Source organism: Perca flavescens, chromosome 23 (genome assembly GCF_004354835.1).
Source record: "Perca flavescens isolate YP-PL-M2 chromosome 23, PFLA_1.0, whole genome shotgun sequence".
NCBI classification, from domain to species: Eukaryota; Metazoa; Chordata; class Actinopteri; order Perciformes; family Percidae; genus Perca; species Perca flavescens.
In genome coordinates, this window is record NC_041353.1 from 4,868,268 (window position 1) to 4,888,287 (window position 20,020).

Genomic DNA, 20,020 nt, shown 5'->3' on the forward strand with positions numbered 1-20,020 from the left:
ACCAATCCACCAAAATTGACCAAAAAGATCAGTTAGGGTTACTGAACTCAAAATGTTGTCTCGTAGACGTTTGTGGTGCGTCACTTCTTCGCTGAAACCGGTCCCAATCCTTCGGAGGCCTTTGCAGCGCTGGCGTTGTTCCACATCCTGGTCACCCCTCTCTTCCTGCTCTCCACTGTGGTCAGATTTGCTGTCAAGGCGCTGGTCAGGTGAGTGTCTGTGAAAAATGGTTCTTCTACTGTGCTTTACGTCGTGTTCATTCTCAATTAGGGCAGAATACCGCATGCAACGCTGTCTAGGCACCGACCAAATTGCCTCTAAAGTACAAAGATGCCACGTCATTCAATACCCAATTTCAGTACCTAAGTAGTAAATCTCATCAGTGTCAGTGAGCCAGTAAGCATGCAGCATGCTTCTAACAAACAAGGAAGACATCCTGGAGATGCGGTGCCCCAAACTAGATATATATAGATAGATAGATATAGATATATATAGATATGGTTCCTCTGGTAAATCTAATTAATAGAACATGGAGGAAACCTGACAGCAGTGAAGAGAAACTCTAAACTCCTGAGAGATTACTGCTATTGGTACCGTCAGAATCACACTTACTCATGGGATGTGTGTGTGTGTGTGTGTGTGTGTGTGTGTGTGTTTGTGTGTGTGTTTGTTTTTTCACAGTGTCCAGAAGCTTAGCGAGTTTCTTCAGAGTGACGAAATTGGAGACGACAGCTGGAGAAATGGAGACACGTCTGTTTCCATGGAAGCAGGAAAGAAACACCTGGGGGTGGTAAGTGTTAATGAAACCATATTATTCAACTAAACTGAGCATTACCAGGGCAATGTACCATTAGTTTCATTTCATAGCTAGGCAGGATTTTACAGGAAAACTGTGGCTACTGTGGTGATTGAAACCATAAACCATGAAAATGAGACCCAGGAAGTCAAAAAGGCCAAATTTCTTGAAATGTATAATACAATTCCAGTGCCCATGGTGCTACAGAAGGGACAAGGAATGGGACCATTTGTTAAAAATCGGCATCTGTTTGTCTGCAGACAGGAAGTCAGACTTTGATTCAAAGAGCAGAACACATACAGCCTAGAAATCTAGACGCACCCTAGCGGCAGCAAATGTAATTTGCAGCCAGGGTCAGTCTAGCAACTCTCTGTTGGCTGGCGAGCTAGAAAAACCAAACTCTAGTCAGGCCAATCACATCGTGTATAGAGTCGGTGGGCGGGCTTAACATAAGGACGGCAGAGTTGCGACGGTTCTGCGTGAATTCCCTGCTACTTGAAAACAAAGAAGATGGCTGCTGCTACTGGCAAACAGTGGTCTTTGAAATGGGCTTTGGCCGCCCGGATTTAATCTATCAACTAGCGTTGCTCTGGTTGGCTATGAGTGCAGAGGGAATTTGAAAGACAACCTTTTATCCCGCCCCTTGGATTGAGCCCTGCCAATGGTGAGTTCTGGCTTGTCAGGCTAGAACACATACATATATTATAATCTGTGACCTGACGTCAGTTGTTGAACCTGCTGCAAAGACTGTCTTCAATTTAGGTCGGAGGCACATGAAATTTACAGACAAATGACTTGTAAGCAATGAAGAGCTTCAAACTGCAAACAAAATCCAAACTTGTATCTTGTATTAAAAACAGATGGTGTTAAGTAAAGCACACTGAGAGTGCCAACAAATCGCTTTAATGTGCTGAATTTAACAGCCAGAGTTTCCTCGTGGACAGGGGGTTCGGATCAATGAGGCGTGCCAGACAACACGGCACACATTCCTTCTCATGTTACTCCAGGTAACGTGTGTCTTTTCCGCTTTGGAAGACAGGTTGCTTTAACAGGGTGTTAAGGGAAATTGTATAACATTGTCTCTGCCGCCGACTCCTGCTGGAGCGAGAGCCTAATGAGCAATGAGCAGATCCTCCAAGGGATCTTCACATATCTAGACAGCGATGTGCAACAACGCACAATTCCTGTGACTGGCAGCATGGCATTGAGTTCATTCGAATAAGTGAATTTTTTGAAATGAGAAAAAATTAAACCCAATTGGCGTTTAAAAAAAACCAACGTGGCTTATTTATACTTAGGTTAATAAAAAGCTTTTAATAGAAAAATGTTTCTGATGGCGCAGTCAAGACAATCAAGACAAGAAAGAGATTCCATAACACATGCATAAGTCACTGGTACTTGCCTACAGTGCTGCCAATGGCTCAGGTCAGTGGCTCCTACATCCAGGACATGGACAATCCTTAAGGCCAATTCATGCTTCTGCGTTAAATCGATGCCGTACACACATAGGTACATGGAGATACCGACCCTACGCCCTAAGTGTGATTTATGGTTCTGCGGAGGCTCCACGCAGAGCTTTCACTGTAGCCTACGTGGGTGGCCAAGTTTATACTTGTTATACGTTGGCGTGTGCGTCAATCTCTTTAAAAGAATTGTAGGGCCGGCGTGTGTGTGTGTGTGTGTGTGTGTGTGTGTGTGTGTGTGTGTGTGTGTGTGTGTGTGGAGAGTGTGTGGTAGAGCGAGTGAGAGAGTGACATTATTAGCTTCGAGCGAGTAGCGACTCTAGAGGCATAGTGAGAGAAACAAAGTGTCTCGTCTGTGCGTTCTGACCACGGTCAGAAATCTGTAGCTGGAAAAGTTAACCCTCTCCTTGATTTCATGTTGTTTATGGAGAAGGAGAAGCCGAAAATGAGTCGGGGGAAATGCGACTCTACCAAGCCACGGCTGAGCGATGTGCAGGTACATTTTTGAGAGGTGCACGTCAGGCTACGGCGTAGGGTCCGGCTTAGGGTCCTGCGTAGGGTCCGTGTCTCCACGTACCTACATACGATTTAACGATTTAAAACATTGAACTACAGTCGCAACACACGCACTTGGTATTGAGAAACACCCTATGTTTTAGCGTTAGCCGGGCGCCATCTTGGATAGTGACGCATTGACTGACAGCTGGCTCCACCAATCACATGAAGTCAGCATTGCTACACAAGAAGACCAGGGGCACGTTCAATCTCAAAAGCATTTCCATGAATCATGGATGTGTTGATGACATAAATGAGGAAATATTAGATGACTTAAGGAGACGTGATGTTGAACTACGGCGGGATTGGACACTCCGGCGGGATCTGGTCCGGGAGTAATGCGCGATGCGCTCCTGGTGGAGCGGGTGGACGGAGATGGAGTGGGGGGAGGAGGAAGGGGCACAACAGGACCAGGTGGTTTGTTTGGAGGCCCACGCTCCATGGCTGCAGGAATCCTCTCCAGACTTGAGGAGATGCGCCCGAGAGACCGCAGCAACATTGCCACCCGGCCAAGACGGGCATTTATTACTTTGCCGCATCTCGGACAGCTCCCGCTGGCGTGCGCCAGGCAAATCCGCCGTTATAATAGCAATCCGCCATCGAATAAACGCGCCTGCTCTTAAAGGGAATGTGAGATGACGCTCTGATTGGTTTATTGCACGTTACGCCCAAACCACACCTAGCTACTTCAGACTAACCCATTTTAGATTTGCGTCGGGCGCAAGAGTCATTTATCTCGCTGGTATAATGGCAACAGCGCCCGAGATCCGCCCACAAAGCTACATGCGTTTCACATTTGATACTTGCATTTCAAATCGTTAAAATAGGGCCCTAAGTGTTACTTTACTCATAGTATATGTCATGTTATTTTCTCAGGACTAATTGTTATGTTTCTAAGGCAGCGGGGTGGGGGGGGTCTTACAGAACATCACCCCCCAGTGAACTGCAGCCCTGACTTTGTTAATCTTGTGGCTGTCTGAGGTTTCAGCCGACTGAGTCACATGGCGGCTATTATGTTGCAGAGGAATTGACACTTGTGTCTGAACTAGACAGTCAGACCACAGAGCTCTGTAGAGGTTTTTTGGTTTTCAAAATTGAAGGCATAATGACAAAACACAACATATTTACAATGGATTATTTCTTAAAATTCAGTTGTAATCATAGTGTCAAATCAAAACGGAAGTTATCTTGTGAAACTTTACCCAGTAGGGCTAGACCACACTCTATAATTTACAGAGACCCAACAGTTTCCACAAGAGCATTCGTTTGGTGTGACAGCGGCGAGGGAAAACTTCATTTTAACAGGCAGAAACCTCGGACAGACCCTGGCTCTTGGTGGGTGTGACCGGTTGGGAGAGAGGGAGAGAGAGAGAGAGATACAGAAATGTATTCATTATTTAGTATGCTTAAATGCAAACGGTAATATTGGCCTTGGTTTTTTCTGGTTGTCATTTTCATCATTTTATTACTTCTACTCAACGTGAAAGCTCCATTTGCAGCTGCTTTATGTTTCCTTTATGAAGCCATTTCAAACTTAAAGGGGTAATTTCAAGACTTACATTTTTAAAATAAAAATTTTAAAGAGCTAAGTGGCCACTGCTGTGTTGTTATTGGACTGTGCTCTCCATAATATTACAAAATCAATCAATCAAACAGTAATGAGACTTTCTGTAACCTAATGTTTTCATAGGTACAGCTATCAGTACCCATTTCACCCATTTATCCCCAAATCAAGTGGAAATGTAAAAGCACCACTTCCTGTATTAATGCTCCAGAAAAGCAGCAATTTAATTACATCCAGCTGATGTATAGTTAATTAGGGCTGCACAATATATCGTTTTTATATCGTCTTCGCGATATCAACTGCCGCAATATACACATCTGAGATTTCTTTTGTTAGTTGAAAGAAAATATCAGTAGAGAACTTTATAATATAGTAGTGTTGCCCTTTATTTTCAATTCAATGTTCAATTTGTTCAATTTAAAGAATGGCGGAAATTATTTCCTTTTCATTTAAATTCAACAAGCATTTGTTGTATTTTAGCAGAATACTGAAAGCAACAGAAAGGCAGAACTGAGCACACTTTAAGATCTGTTTATCTATCGCAAGTAATATTCTACAACTTTATTGCGTATTTTCCTCATAACGTGCAGCCCTATGCTTCATGGTTTTGATAATGTGGCAAGTGACATGCATATACACAATGTAGCCTTTAGCCTTGCTACTTATAACAAATGTACAGCCGACACACAACGAAGATAACAGGACAGAGAGCCCAATGTACAGTGTGTTTGTACAGTCGTGAAAAAATTAGGACACCCATGCTAAAGTTGACTTAAAAAAAAGGAATTAAAAAATCATCTTTTGGAAATTGATCTTAATGCCTTAATTAAAAAAAGGAAGAAAAATCCAACTTTTAAGCACGCCAATTTTCTTTGTGAATGAATAATGTATTGTAAATAAATAAATGTTCTTCCTTAAATTACAGGGGGCTTATTTCATGGATCCAGGATACTATGCATCCTGATAAAGTTCCCTTGACCTTTGGAATTAAAGTAGCCCCACATCATCACATACCCTGTGTCTGGATAAGAAGAACAGGATAATGTGCTCGCAGTGGGAATTGAACCCTTTGGGGCAACATCATCCTCCAGGCTTATATCAGAGGGAACCCCCGCACTTCTTCTTCTCCCCAAGGAAGAGTCTTGAGTTTATTTGAATGCTAACTTCAAATCTGTCTCTTTTTCATATCCCCCTCAAGACCAAAGCTATCAACAGGAAGCAGCCAATGCGCTACCAGATGGACAACTACGAGCAGCCAACCCGGCGACAGATGAGACCCACGGAGACGGAGGATGTGGCTGTAAAGGTCAGGGTCAGAGTTCACGTGTTGGGGAAATGGTTGCTCGGGGGGTAAGGACAGAAAAAGATTATGAACTGTCAAAGACCCCAAGAGCGTAACTACCAGTGTCCAAGGTTAAAGAAATATAAGATTTTTAAGTGCTCATATTATGCTTTTTATTTATCTATTAAACCATGTAAACCTATTCTGGTACAACCTCTAAATACAGTTATGAACCTGAAAATGAGCAGAATATGAGCACTTTAAGGGCCATCCACACCAAGAACGATAACTATATGTATGATGATGAACGTCCAAAGCACAACATTCACTCTTAGTGGTTTCTGTGACATGCCGTGCCATGTTGTAAACTCAGATGGATTTGATTGGCTGTCGGTGTTTCTATCGTTCACCACTGTCCACTCACTCCACCATCCACTTGAGTTTTTAAAACTATATATTTATAGTTATCGTTATAGTTATTGTTCTAGGTGTGGACGGCCCTTTAGACGTCTTTGTTTTAAGTGTTTAGAAAAGAATTTTGGATACGAGAGATCAGAACCAGCTCTATAAAAGAACCGTAGAAAACTTGGTCTTGATGTCAGACTGATTGACGTCCAAGAGGCTTTTCTATGTCGGACGCTGAGAGAGGCGGCTAGAGGCAGCACATTCAGAAGCGATGAACTCAGCTTTCCAGACTGCTGCCTGGCACTTCTCGGGCCTTGGGGGATAGACAAGTTCAGTATACAGAGGGATGGGTTTGATAGAAGTCGAGATTGAAGAGAGGGTAATAAATAAAAGGAAAGAAAACATGAGAATGTAAAAGCAAGATCGGAACGTGGCCCATGCACTCAAAAGTTATTCAAGAAGACAATGACAAGTACATAGTGGTCGCGTTCCAATTTTTTTTAGATGTTTTGGACGAGTTAATAAGAGATATACAAAGCAACATCTCATTAAACAACATGGATTGGTATTGATCTGACGGTACAGATCATTCATTCTACTGACATATCTGTATGTATTGCATCAAGTGTTTTATCCATATGAGGAGGTCCTTAGCACTCACGCATACATATACACGTACCAGCTGCTCCCTAATACCATCATTTATTTAACTCTGTCAACATCTGTTTCATATCTTGGCTTGGTTTGTACATCCATGGGTCATTGGTGGGTGCGTGAAATCATACGTGTGTGTGTGTCTGTGTGTGTGCGTGTGTACTGTCTGTCTTCTCAGGATGTGTAGGATTCACACGAGAATTCGTTGCCCCTTAAAGGGCCTTGTGAATGTGTCCAACATTTTCTCAGCCCCTCTGTGAAGGCTGCCCTTCCTGTCTCATCCCTGCGGAGTGACGCTACCGACCAGACGGCAGTCCGCTAATTAAAGAGAGAGAGAGAGAGAGAGAGAGAGACAGAGAGAGAGAGAGTTGGGTGTTCCATGCTAAACAAAGTCTTTGTTGCCAGGGTAGGATGCATCAGCTCATCAATTTAAGTATTTAATAAAAAAAAACTTTTCTTATACACCACATGGGCAAAAGTATGTGGACATGTGGCTCTGTGCAGCCCGATCATCAAGTTCTTCCACTCCAGAAATACTAAACAGGAAAAGGTCAAGTCAATTTTATTTATAAAGCCCAATATCACATTACATTGTTAAGGAAACACTATGGAGCAGCACAGCTCATTCACATACATCAAGAAGGTTCGGGAGACTTAGGACTTACACAGAAGCATTTAATGAACGCTCCAATGAGGAGACAATTAAGCAGGCAGTACAGTTTAACCACAATGTGTTATTGTGCAGTGCCGTCCCAACTCTCTGAGGTTCATGTCTTCCTGAAGGTGTATTTAAACTCATGCTGGAGGCGTTACATTTAGCTGAACCTTAAACAAATATATTGCAGGCGCCGTTAACACAGATACTAAATCGTGTGGCTGGCCCACCGACCTCCAAAAGGAGACAGCCCTGAGACAAAACATTCCCTAATCAAGTAGCTGCCTACGCAGATTCCCTGACTCTGAAGATAGACAAACCGTTATACATGAAGAGGTTTGGTTGTTAGAGACTGGCCGAATATTTTCGTCCCCTGACCTGTGACCTATGAATGACCTGATGTTGTCATGTAAGCTTTCCCTTACCGTACAGATCCACCTGGCCGTGCGACGCTTCTGTCGCGCTGCGCTCCACTTTATTCCTATGGGTCACGTCAAGCGACTTTAACGCGCCCGCAAAGCATCCCGGGAAGGCGGTGCTGCATTTAAAAAAATGCTGCGCTTCAAAAAGCTGGCCGATGCCCATCTTTATGCAAATGAATCCGTTGAACGCGACGCGACTATCCAATAGAAGTAGACGAAAATCTTTCAAACTGACCTTTGTCGATCTGAAATGAAGACAGAGTCACCAACTGCACAGCCTATTTCTCGCTTAAAATTTTTTCAGAAACACGTTTCAGTGAAATATTTTCGTAAAATACGAGATCGTATTCTCAACGAGCCGCCATTATGGTCGTTTTTAAATTCGGGAGGAGCCAGACCCACGTGACGCGTTCGTCCAATCAGCTGCCGGTCAAGGGTGTGGAGCATCAACCATGGATTTATTACGTCGCGACACCACGCTTCAGTCGTGTTGCAAAAGTGGATCCGCACTGTAAGTCTCATCATACCACAACATGACGTTTGCGGAAGATCCACCACACACATCACAAAGGGTTTGCCTCAAAGGGTTTAACAGTCAGAATATGACACCCTCTGTTAGGGCTGGGCGATATGGAGAAAATCAAATATCACAACATTTTTGACCAAATACCTTGATATCGTTACCGCAACGATATTGTAGTGTTGACTATTGGTGTTTTTACAAAATATTTACACAATGAGATTTTAGATAAATAATCATCAGTAATGTGGCTATAATGACTAAGTGGGTAGCAAATAATAGAACAGTTACAACAGTCTGGTAAGAAAATGACATCACTTTACTATAATGTAGCCTTTAAAACCAGGAAAAGACACCACTTATGCCATATTACGATATCCAAAATCAAAGACGATATCTAGTCTCATATCACAATATCGATATAATATGGATATATTGCCCAGCTCTACCCTCTGTCATTAGTTCCTCGATTCAGATGAGGAAAAAATCCCCTCCCAAAAAACGGGAAACAATGGAAGAAACCTCACAGCAACTGAGTAGGGATCCCTCTCTTTGGCCAGACGGACATGCGATAGATGGCGTCTGTACAGAATAGGCCGACATTGTGAAATGACAGCAAGGACAATCAGGATGACAACATTAAAGATAGATAGACTTCCAAATGCAGCCACACAGTTAGGACCTGAACCACATGATGCCCAAACCAGGAAAATCGGGCCAGATTCCAAAGTACACAAACGTATATGGACATGTGTGACAACATGCTTTGCCACATAGTGTATTATTGGCACCATGCAAATATATCCATAAAGGTTTTCTCCAATGGTCATGGAATTTTAGGCTACTACATTTCTCCCAATGTGGATTTGGGTGACGTCTTGTATCCATCGCGGGTTTAGATAAGGGTTCATAAGCCGGGTTGCCATAAACAAGTTTTTGTTTTTACATTTTGAAGTATCGCATTGGAAAAGCTGTATGGAAACGGCAAAATTCGATAAAACTTTCTCAATTGCGCGAAATGTTGGTTTTTTTACGCTCGGTTTTTGTCTTTGTGGGGAAAAAAAAGTGATGCTCTAACTGGAATATGAAAAGTTCAGTTCAGTCACTTTATTATCCCAAATGGGAAACTTGATATGCAGTCAGGAGTGCTAAATTAAATAAATAAAAATATAAAAAAACACATTCAAACAACATACAAATAAACAAGACAACAATACAAAGACATGAGTACAAAAAATGTTTCCTGTACGAAATACATGCAAAATAATTTCACACCAGAGGATCAATCTCTAAAAAATTCTACATTACACGAGAAAATGCCACTGTCACATAAGTTCTGATGTAGCAAACATTTATCTCACATGACTGTTCGGGTGTTTCCGCTGTCGCTGTCTTCCAGGATATTCCTGTAATGCGCAAAACCATGTCTGGTAGTAGCAACAACAGGTACGCGTGGACGGTCGTGCCCTACCACCAACAAACATCACATTAAAACTTTTAATGTTTTAATGTGATGCCCAATTAAACCAAATTACTAAAGACCTCTCTCCATTTTTTCTCCCGTGGATGGTTAGATAATTGCTAATGCTTGCTCTTTGTTGGGGCTTTGTAAATTATAGAGTGTGGTCTAGACCTACTCTATCTGTAAAGTGTCTCGAGATAACTCTTGTTATGATTTGATAATATGAATAAAATTGAATTGAATTGAATTAGATGGCCAAGGGGAGTTGTTTTGTTTCTGGTTAGCAACCTCTACTTCTTCTACTCTGTTTATTGGCCCGTAGTGCGAACTTCTGACCAAACTTTGCTGTAGCCTCGTTTATTCGCTCCAAACCAGTTGATGGAAACGCATCGAATATCTTTTGTGAAATATTTCATAAATTGGCTTAAAATTAGCTTCTTATTTTTTCTTAAGATTATTTTTTTGGGCATTTCCTGCCTTTACTTTGATAGGACAGCTGAAGACATGAAAAGGGGAGAGAGAGGGGGGGAATGACATGCAGCAAAGGGCCGCAGGTCAAGTCGAACCCGAAGTCGAGGAGTAAACCTCCGCATATGGGCGCGCGCTCCACCAACTGAGCTATCCGGGCACCCTAAAATTAGCTTTTTAACAGTTGAGTGGAAACTGTTTATTGAACCGTGACCATGAAAGCTTTAAAATAGATTGTTTGTTGCATGTTGTGGTTATTTCATATGGGAATCTGTTTTTCATTCTAAGTGGTATTAAAAGTAGCTTGTGAACACAACTATTCGGGGCCATTTCCTGCAGCTTCTTAAACGTTGTATTAGATAATTGTTCTTTGATCACCCCACATGTAACCCCATATTTATAGTAACTTATTTTCATGTTTCACTCCCTATTTTACATTATCTCCTCTCTACTTCCATTCTCTTTCCCTCCAGTCTTTTTTTGTGGTTGATAGCATCAGATCTTTGCTTTCTAACCATGGCACTGATCTTCATTTTCCCACGTGTTTGTTTATCAGTTGTTTTAAGTATGATGATGGCAACTGGTACCTTTTCTCAGGGAACTTCGACATTTTCAGATGTACCTGAAAATATCTTACGACATAATGATTTTGATCTCTAATGCCCAAACCACCAAAAACAACTTGAAATTCAAGTTCCTGTTGAATATTTGTTTACAAAGGAACAAAGATGTTTTTTTTTGTTTTTTTATCTCAAAGATGCCTTTTGGGATCTGTGTCATGGGGAGAAGGGAACAGTGGAGAAAAGGCTGGGGGATTGTCAGATAAAATAAACATAAAATAAACAAATAAAAGCAACAGATGGGAGGAATGTAAACAGGGTCCTAGCAGGAAGCAGGGTGATAGATCACTGAACAGGGATTAGATATGAGGGCCTGTTACAAGTCTCCCGGCTCCACAACATTTATCTGACAGCCTTAGTTACTTTACAAATGAAGATCTTTGCACACACAACACCTAGCTTATCACATCTTTTATTTATTATTTATTTTATTATAAATTAAGCTACCCAACAATTCTAACGGCTTACAAGTCCACCTGAAATTATAAGATGACTAAACACTTATTTGACAGAACTGTTTAGATCAGGGGTCGGCAACCTTAGGCACGCGTGCCACCATGGGCACGCGGGACCTTAACCAATGGCACGCTGGCAATATGTGTGCAAGAGAGTTATTGATGTGTTGAAATCATGGTTGAAATGCTGAAGCACTCTCTCATCCGCATGCCAAATTACATCTTTCATAGTTGCGCGACCTCATAGGTGCCGATACCGTGGGAGCTCGAGCACCCACGGAAAATACTGAGCACCCACGTGTGCCAGACTCCCAGTTCATTTTTACATTCATTTAATATTAAACATTGCAGGTGGTGCTTAGTGGAGCGTCTGTCATAGAGTGATTGGTCATGGTCGGTGGCATTGATTTATAATTTCCCACGAAGCTGATTAAACTTCTCATCCCCAATCCTATCTCTATATGTGAGAAGTGGCGCTGTCCTGAGTTGAAAGCTATCTTACTTTACGGCTTTAGTATGGCGTGTGTGTTCGTGTCGGGCGCTGTCCATTTCCTAAGGTTCTGAAATGCAAACATTGTTGACTACTTTTTTTTTTTTTTTTTTTAAAGGGTGTGCGCGTGTGAGCACCCACGGAGGAAAACATAAATCGGCGCCTGTGCGCGACCTGTTATTTACGGTAGTTTGATTGACTTATATCTCTGACTGGGAACAATACAAAGAGGATTACCAACTGCCGCTGGGGCAGATGAACTAACGCTAGTCTTGTTACTGTAAGTAGGCTACAATTAAACCTTCGTGAGTTAAAAGTCAATACTTATCAATGCATTCAGCTGTGTAGACCGGCATCAACATGCAGGAGGCGATATATCAATCTGCTCTGTCTGCTCACTACACTCTTGTCCACCGCGCTGTTTTACGCAAACACAGCGTTATACTCTGCAAATAGCACATTTTTACAAAACAAGCTAAAACAAAAGCGTTCGGTTTGTAGTCTGTTCTGTATCTTAGTTTGCAGGGAATCTGGAAATTTGGACAAATTCTTATAAACTTAAGCTGTCTGAAGAAACCATCCTCTCCGCTGGAGCGGTAAATATGGACGCATTATAAGACCAAAACAAATACATGTGGCTACTTAATATGCACGTGAATGACGCAATCGTTATGTTTGTGTTGATAATGATGCTGGTTGTGTTATTATTATTTTGCCACAGCATCGTTTCATTGACAATGAGGCATACAGGACCTGCTTATCAGTCCATTCATCATTAAAGCTAGGCTTTTCCACTTAAACTTTTCCTTCAGGCTCTTTGACAGTGATATTTTTGTCAGCCCATTTTCCACCAATCAGGACTGCATACTAAAACCATGTTTCCATAATCATAATAATAACATACAATAATAATAATACTTACAAGGTCCTGATTATGAGAAATACATGTTATCAAATGTTGCTATGGAATAAAATTACAGATTTCCTGGATATTACATTTTGATGTGATGTCATAATAAAACTTAATGTTAACATGGCACTAGGGCTGGGCGATATGGACCAAAAGTCATATCCCGATATATTTTGGCTGAATATCAATAAACGATATATATCCCGATATTTTTTCCGCAAAGTAAGAGCAAATGTTTCAGTTTGTTTTAGTTTTTTCCAACGTTTTAAATTGTAAAATTTTTCTTCTACACATTTTCAGCGCTTATTTCTACATCCTATATTTTCTAATATAGTGTTGGGCGATATAGAGAAAATCAGATACCATGATATTCTTGACCAAATACCTTGATATCGATATTACAGCAATATATTCTAGAGTTGACAGTTGGTGCTCTCGCAAAATATCTTCACACTTAGATTTTAGATAAATAATCATTAATAATAGAACAGCTAGAACAGTCTGGTAAGTTCAGAAAAGTACATCACTTCACTGTCATGCAGCCTTTAAAACCAGGAAAAGACACTTATGTCATATCACGATATAACGATATCCAAAATCTAAGACGATATCTAGTCTCATATCACGATATCGATATAATATCGATATATCGCCCAGCCCTACATGGCACACTAATAAACAAATATTTTGAAAAGGGCGCTTCATATCAAAAAGGTTGCCGACCCCTGGTTTAGATCATTGAGTACTTTTTTTTTTTAAAGAACATTTTTTAGGCCTTTATTTGACAGGAAAGATGAAGACATGAAAGGGAAGAGAGAGGGGGGAATGACATGCAGCAAAGGGCTGCAGGTCAGAGTCGAACCCTGCACCGCTGCATCAAGGACTAAACCACTATATATATATATGTGTGCACGCTCTACCAACTGAGCTATCTTGGCACACAGATTACTTTTACTTTTCATACTTTAACTACATTTTCCTGATGATACTTACATACTTTTACTTAAGTAACATTTTCAGTGCAGGACTTTTACTTCTAACAGAGTATTTTCACAGTGTTGTATTATAGTACTTAATGCTTTGGCTCTTGACACAGTGACAGTGCTAACGTTACCCGGTTTAGCTGAGATAACTTCTGTTAGGATTTGAAACTATCAACACCGTTGGATTCCCTTAGGGTACAGATTTGAACATTGGCAAATCATCAAAAGATGTTTTAAAAATATTAATAAAGTTATGAATATGGTTATTAATAACTGTATCAAATCAACAAACAATCAAAACGGGGCACCACCCTGCAAGTCAGGGACCAATAATCAAACTGTGGAACAGTCTCATTTCTGTGAAAATCCTTTAAAAGGAAACAAAGGAAGGGGTGATTTCGAGCACGGACCTTTTTAGCCAGCAATTATTACAACAAGTACACAAACAATCACAAGCAACTGCTAATTAAGTATAATAAGATTTATTAACATCACAATTATCAGTAGCTAATCAATAATCCTTCAATAATAAACTTCTATACCTTTTTACAATATCACAACCAAAAAACAAAGCAAAAACAAGGCAGCATGGACACGTCTGTGTCCGTGTGTGTGTGTGTGTGTGTGTGTGTGTGTGTGTGTGCGTGTGTATGAGTGTGTGTGTGTGTGTGTGAGAGAGTGAGTGAAAGAGGAGGGGCGGTGTCGAAATGTAGTTCTAACACAAAACTACAAAATGGCTACTCTGGTGAGCTGCACATAACTATTCAGCCTCAAGAGGGCGGTAGTGGTGCTGGGTGCACGGAGAGGGGCTGAAGAAGCCGAGGTGGGGGTTGCTAGGCAACGCGCACGTTTATACCATATGCTAGGTTACCTATTAGCTCTATACAGACTCCACGTGGTTAAAGTAGCAGCGTTAGCTCGGGAGCTATGTGGCTAGTTTATATGTCCGTGTGTGTGTTAGTAAAAGGAACAGAATAAAGAGGAAAAGAAAAGAATCACTCTGATCTTAGATATTGATAACGGCCAGCTCAGTGGCTAACAGCTAATTCATCGCGATTATCTCGCGGACAGTAACTAAACTAAATGGTAGCGATTACAGTTATACCCAGCTACTTAACACAACATAATCAACGGTATCGTGATCTATTGATACATTCACAGAAAACAGATTAATAATCATATATGGACCATTACATGATTACCATCAGATCACATTAATGGCACAAGCGGTAGCGAACCCTTTGCTCATTAATAAACAAACCAAAACGCCCTAGTTCTAACGGCTGCCCAGAACTGTGTACAGCCTTACTGTGCGTTGTTTGTCAGTTAATCTCCTGCCAGAGGTTAAAGGTCCAATATGTAATATTTGTACTGTAATAAATCCAAAAATGACACCAATGCCTCATCAGATATTAAGGAAACATGTTAAACTGAAATACTATCTTTTCTGACAACAATGCTTTTTTCTTTTTGAAATTTACATTCCGTGACGGAATTTATGTTTATGTTTTGATCTGTGTGTTGTTATCAACGGCCCAGTTTGACAGGCAGGCCGGGTTGCCAGATATACCTGTAAAAACGTAAACCCAGTGCGCTACAGCTGTAACGTTAGTACAGCCATGAAAGCAGCAAACAAACGAACAGGATCAACGGAGATAGATTCTACATGACATAAAAAAAAGAAAACAGCATGTTTCTAACAGTTGCGTGACCAGAGACGTAACAAACCCCTGGTAAATATTGGAGATGTATTTGAAAGATGGAGACAGCTTAGATCCCAAAAGGACGCAGAGTTGGCTTTTCTCCTGAACAGGTAAGCATTAGCTTCAGGCTAATTTATCACAGCTACTAGGGATGGGCATTTTTTTGTCATTTCAACATTTGTGTACTCACATTGAATTATATAGCTAGAGTACCCGAGTTGGTTACTCGCAAAAACAATTGAGACATAGCCAGTAAAGTGATCCCGACTGGTCCTGGCTAACGCCGCCATGCTAACCCTGCTAACTGTTAACGTTACCGGGAGGACCAGGCAAGCAGCCCATGGCTGTTTACAGCGTGTAGTTCAGCGGCTGCAGCCGACAACGGTGAGTTATTTTAAACCACGAGAGGGGGGCTGTAAATCGGAAAGAGAGGATTGTGAGTTTGCAGTGTGTTTAGCGATTGTTGCCGTAATTCTAAGCCAATGAAGTGTGTTCCGTCGGCAAGGTAGTGGTATTTTTAGCGTTTCGTATTGTAATTCTAAGCCGAGGAAGTGTGCCTGACTGGCGTGTGGAGAGGACGGTTAGGTTGTTGTTTTTTTAGCGGTTCATACTGTAATTTTAAGCCGAAAAAGTGTGTCTGTCAGTTGGTTACAGAGGTCCGCGTGAGCACGGGCTTTTATGACTGTCAATATAGCCAGCATCTACCGTTAGCTACTCCGCTGTGCTGTGGAGTAATGTCTGGCTATGTGAGACTAGCATCTACCGTTAGCTACTCTGCTGTGCTGTGGAGTAATGTCTGGCTATGTGAGACTAGCATCTAACGTTAGCTACTCGGCTGTGCTGTGGAGTAATGTCTGGCTATGTGAGACTAGCATCTACCGTTAGCTACTCTGCTGTGCTGTGGAGTAATGTCTGGCTATGTGAGAAAAGCGTCTAGCAACATTGTTGTGAATGCTGCGGTCTCAGCCTGGCAACCCCCGTGAACTTCGAGTCTGGGCAGGAGGGGGCGGGGGAAACGACTCTCCAGTATTTTGAATTGGTAGTGCAGCAACTATTTTAACCGCTAGCTGCCAGTATTACGTACAATATTACATATTGCACCTTTAACGATCCGTTTCGTCCAGAGCAGGGGACGATACGTGATCCAGGTCGACAAGCAAGAAACCGAACGCCGTCCTTTTCTTGAATCCAGGCTGATTAAACCCGCTGCAGATGAGGGAATACTCGGCCAGTATTTCCTCGGATCTCCTTTGTATATCAGACAGATATAAAGTTGTCCCAGCTCAAAACTCGACCAGCGAGGTGATGCTGGCTAGCTAGCCCGGACTAGAGTGCCTCCTGTAGTGACCTGAGTCACCGTGGAAAGAGCAAAGAAGCACAAACGCGGACAGCTTTTATCCTTCTTCCGCCTCCTGGTGGCGGGGTGGTGCATTCAAAGGCCCGACGGCCAATGGGAAAACTGCAACTTGGTCACAGGTGTGAAGCAGTTCTTTGTCTCACCACCAGTCTGCCTTGCCCCCCATGTGTTGAATGTAAAACCTCAATTTTGGGAACTGCTTCCAAGTGGCAGCCTGTAGGAGTTTGGTGAAACTGGCTTTGGGATTCACATGTAGGCCAAGATCCTTTGTCTCTGCAGTCAGCTCAGTCTGAGCCATTTTTGCTTAAGATCAATGTTTAACCAGCTTCTTGGTCCCCAACAACACCAATGAATTGAAAGACTTATTCACTGTTCACTCAAGAAATTTACCAAAAAGACAGGACACAACAACTTCCCAATTGCACTGAGGTACACTTTTACAGGATCTTGTTAGTGCAAACGGTTTATTTTTGGCAACATTTTAGAGACATGTAGAATAAAGTCATTTTAATGAAACATTACTATTATAAGCTTAGATTTCCTGAACCGAAAACGTCCGTCACACATGATTTGTTTAAGGACTGTTTTTGACAATTTGACAATCCAACAATAATGTCTGTTTTGACAATTTCTGGCTATAATAAATGGTGTAAGTTTGGCGATTAAAACAAAACAAACATGCAGTTCAAACCCACCAGCGACCAGCGAGTTGTGGGGTTCAGAGGGTTGAAACAACAACAGTGAGCTGGAAAGGGATTTGGGGACGTTAAATCAGATTGGTCGTTACAGATTTTACAGGATTTTGTCCTTTGTCCGAATTGAGGGTCTAAAGCTACAGGGTGTTGTGTATACTGTACAGTTTGTAAGGCTCTTTTTGATTTTTGGCTTTATAAATAAAATGGACTTGATTTGGCTGAAGGATATTTTATTCTATTATTATTCAACCGTTGAACCTCTAATGTAGGGGTCTTCAACGTTTTTAGGCCAAGGACCCCTCAGCTGTAAAAGAGATGGATACATTACATTATACATGATATATAGTAAGGGTTCCCTGCCCTTACTATATATAATCTATAGAGTTGAGCTGCATATTAAACTGGGCCTACAATAACGCGTAGGGTGGCCTAGAGCCTTCAGATATACCTTTTATTGTGCATACAGTACTAAGCAGCCTGGTCGCACAGAATTCCGTGAAATGATCACGAATCGTTAACAGCTCATTACGTGGTGGTGCCACGGAATGTGTGAAAAATCCATGTGGCCACCACGGAAAACAATGCCAATGTAAAGTCAATGAGAAGATGACGTAGCATTAAGAGCGACTATGGTAGGTGTAAGGCCGAAATTCCTCGTAAGGAGGTTGGTTGGGGGGGGGGATGGGTCAAACAACACAGAACTTTCACCCAACACAGGACTTTCACCCAGGAGACCAGGGTTCGTGTCCCGCGTGTTTCCTAAAGTTGCTTTCTTCATTTCCGTCCCGTTCTTCCCACGTGTCATGGAACCGTAAGCCCACCCACTACCTTTTCCTTAAATATCTTTGAACTTAAGGGGCCGTGTCGGAATTTTCGCCGATCCGTGTTCAATTCACAGAATTATTCCATGGGCCTATCATGTTTTAATGTTAAAATGTGGAACAGTGAATACTTAAGCTTTACTGTATCTGAGGATGGCTACCTTACCTATGGGCCAGTAAGTCTATCATCAATGTTGTGTAAATTTAAAAAAGATTTATCTTTACTAATAATATGTTAGATTCATGTTAATGTATATTTTCAGACACACATATATATACAGTATATATTTAAACTATCAGACAATAATTTGGAGACCCCCTGCAGCAACTATGGGGACCCGCTAGGGGTCCCAGACCCCCTGTAGAAGATCTCTGCTCTTATGAATACAGAAGTGAGCATTAATTAAGGCTTTGGTGGGGGTCCTCAGACAGCCTCTCCTTAAAAAGCTGCACTTGTCCCTCTTAAGTAATGTTTTTTTATTTGTCAGCGTACATTCAAATGAACTTTCCAGAACTTGAGAAAATGCGTCACGGGGTGACATTTGGAATCAGTCCCACGTACCATGAGCACAGTGTGTGTCCTTCATTGTGTAATTCAGTTATCACAGCAGCGTTCACACCAATGAACTCAGAGCGAGGAACTCTGGGTCAGGACATAAACTGGGTCATTTGCTCGACTCTGGTGGCTCTACTCACGACAAGAAAACAGCACGTAGTCATGTGTTGCACAGTGAGAGAGAAATCCACCGCAAATAATAAATGACTCCACAAAATTAGTAGTATTAGTAGTTTTCATTTATTTAATCTTTCCTGAGTCAAGTCTTGTGTAAAGCCTCTGTGCTTTAGCAGAGACATTTTGACATTTCAATTGCTCTCTGTGTTTTTTTGTTTAGGTGAGCAATGGATTCTTCACCTGGGGAAGTAACCTGTCCACGCTGTCCGACATCAACATCTGCATCCCCACAGGTAGGACTAACCCTTCCACCAGACAAAACGTCACTTACAGCCAAGCTTAGACTCAGTACTTCATCAGAATTTAGTTCACATTTATCAGTCATTAAAACAATTAATATTACCACCTGATTAGAGATGGTCCGATACCATTTTTTGCTTCGCGATCCCGATTCCGATACCTGAACTTGCGTATCGGCCGATACCGAGTACCGATCCGATACCAGTGTATCATATATTTTATTATGTTTTAACAGCTGTATACTACTATCCCTGTATGGATGTGATATGATTTCTATCTTTGTTGTCGGTCTGGCTCAGGTTAAACTCTTTGTGAAACATGAACAAACACAAACAATGAATGCCACAGAAGTTTCTTTTATTCTCCAGTTTTTACAGTCAGTTATAACAGAAAAAGAACATAAATAAACTACTTTAACGCAAATTTTCTTTAGGGCTTTATTACGTGGTATCGGATCGGTGCATAAACTCCAGTACTTCTCGATACCAATACCAGCGTTTTAGGCAGTATCGGAGCACCTGATCTGGTAAATTTGCCAAGAAATCCACATAAGTTGATATAAATAAATGCAAAATAATACCTAAATGAAGTCTAGAAAAGAATATTTGCAAAAGTGTTCTGTCACTACTGTAAGCAGATGTAAATACCCTGTTAAAGTAGATTTGATTTCTGAATATTAGCAATGAGGACACAGCTCGTCTAAACTAAGGGGCGGCTGCGGCTCAGGTGGTAGAGCGGTAGCCTACCAATCGGAAGGTTGGTGGTTC

At 41.6% G+C, this 20,020-nt stretch overlaps 1 protein-coding gene across 2 annotated transcripts in view; it reads left to right on the top strand.

Annotated features, from left to right (window-relative positions):
- abcc9 (ATP-binding cassette, sub-family C (CFTR/MRP), member 9) overlaps nt 1-20,020 on the top strand; it is a 92,194-nt gene that overhangs the window by 23,588 nt on the left and 48,586 nt on the right. For both annotated transcript variants that reach the window (XM_028570679.1, XM_028570678.1), the window contains exons 14-17: nt 67-209; nt 682-790; nt 5,577-5,684; nt 19,174-19,246. In XM_028570679.1, coding sequence (XP_028426480.1) covers nt 67-209; nt 682-790; nt 5,577-5,684; nt 19,174-19,246 — 433 coding nt within the window. The remainder of the gene's footprint in view (nt 1-66; nt 210-681; nt 791-5,576; nt 5,685-19,173; nt 19,247-20,020) is intronic.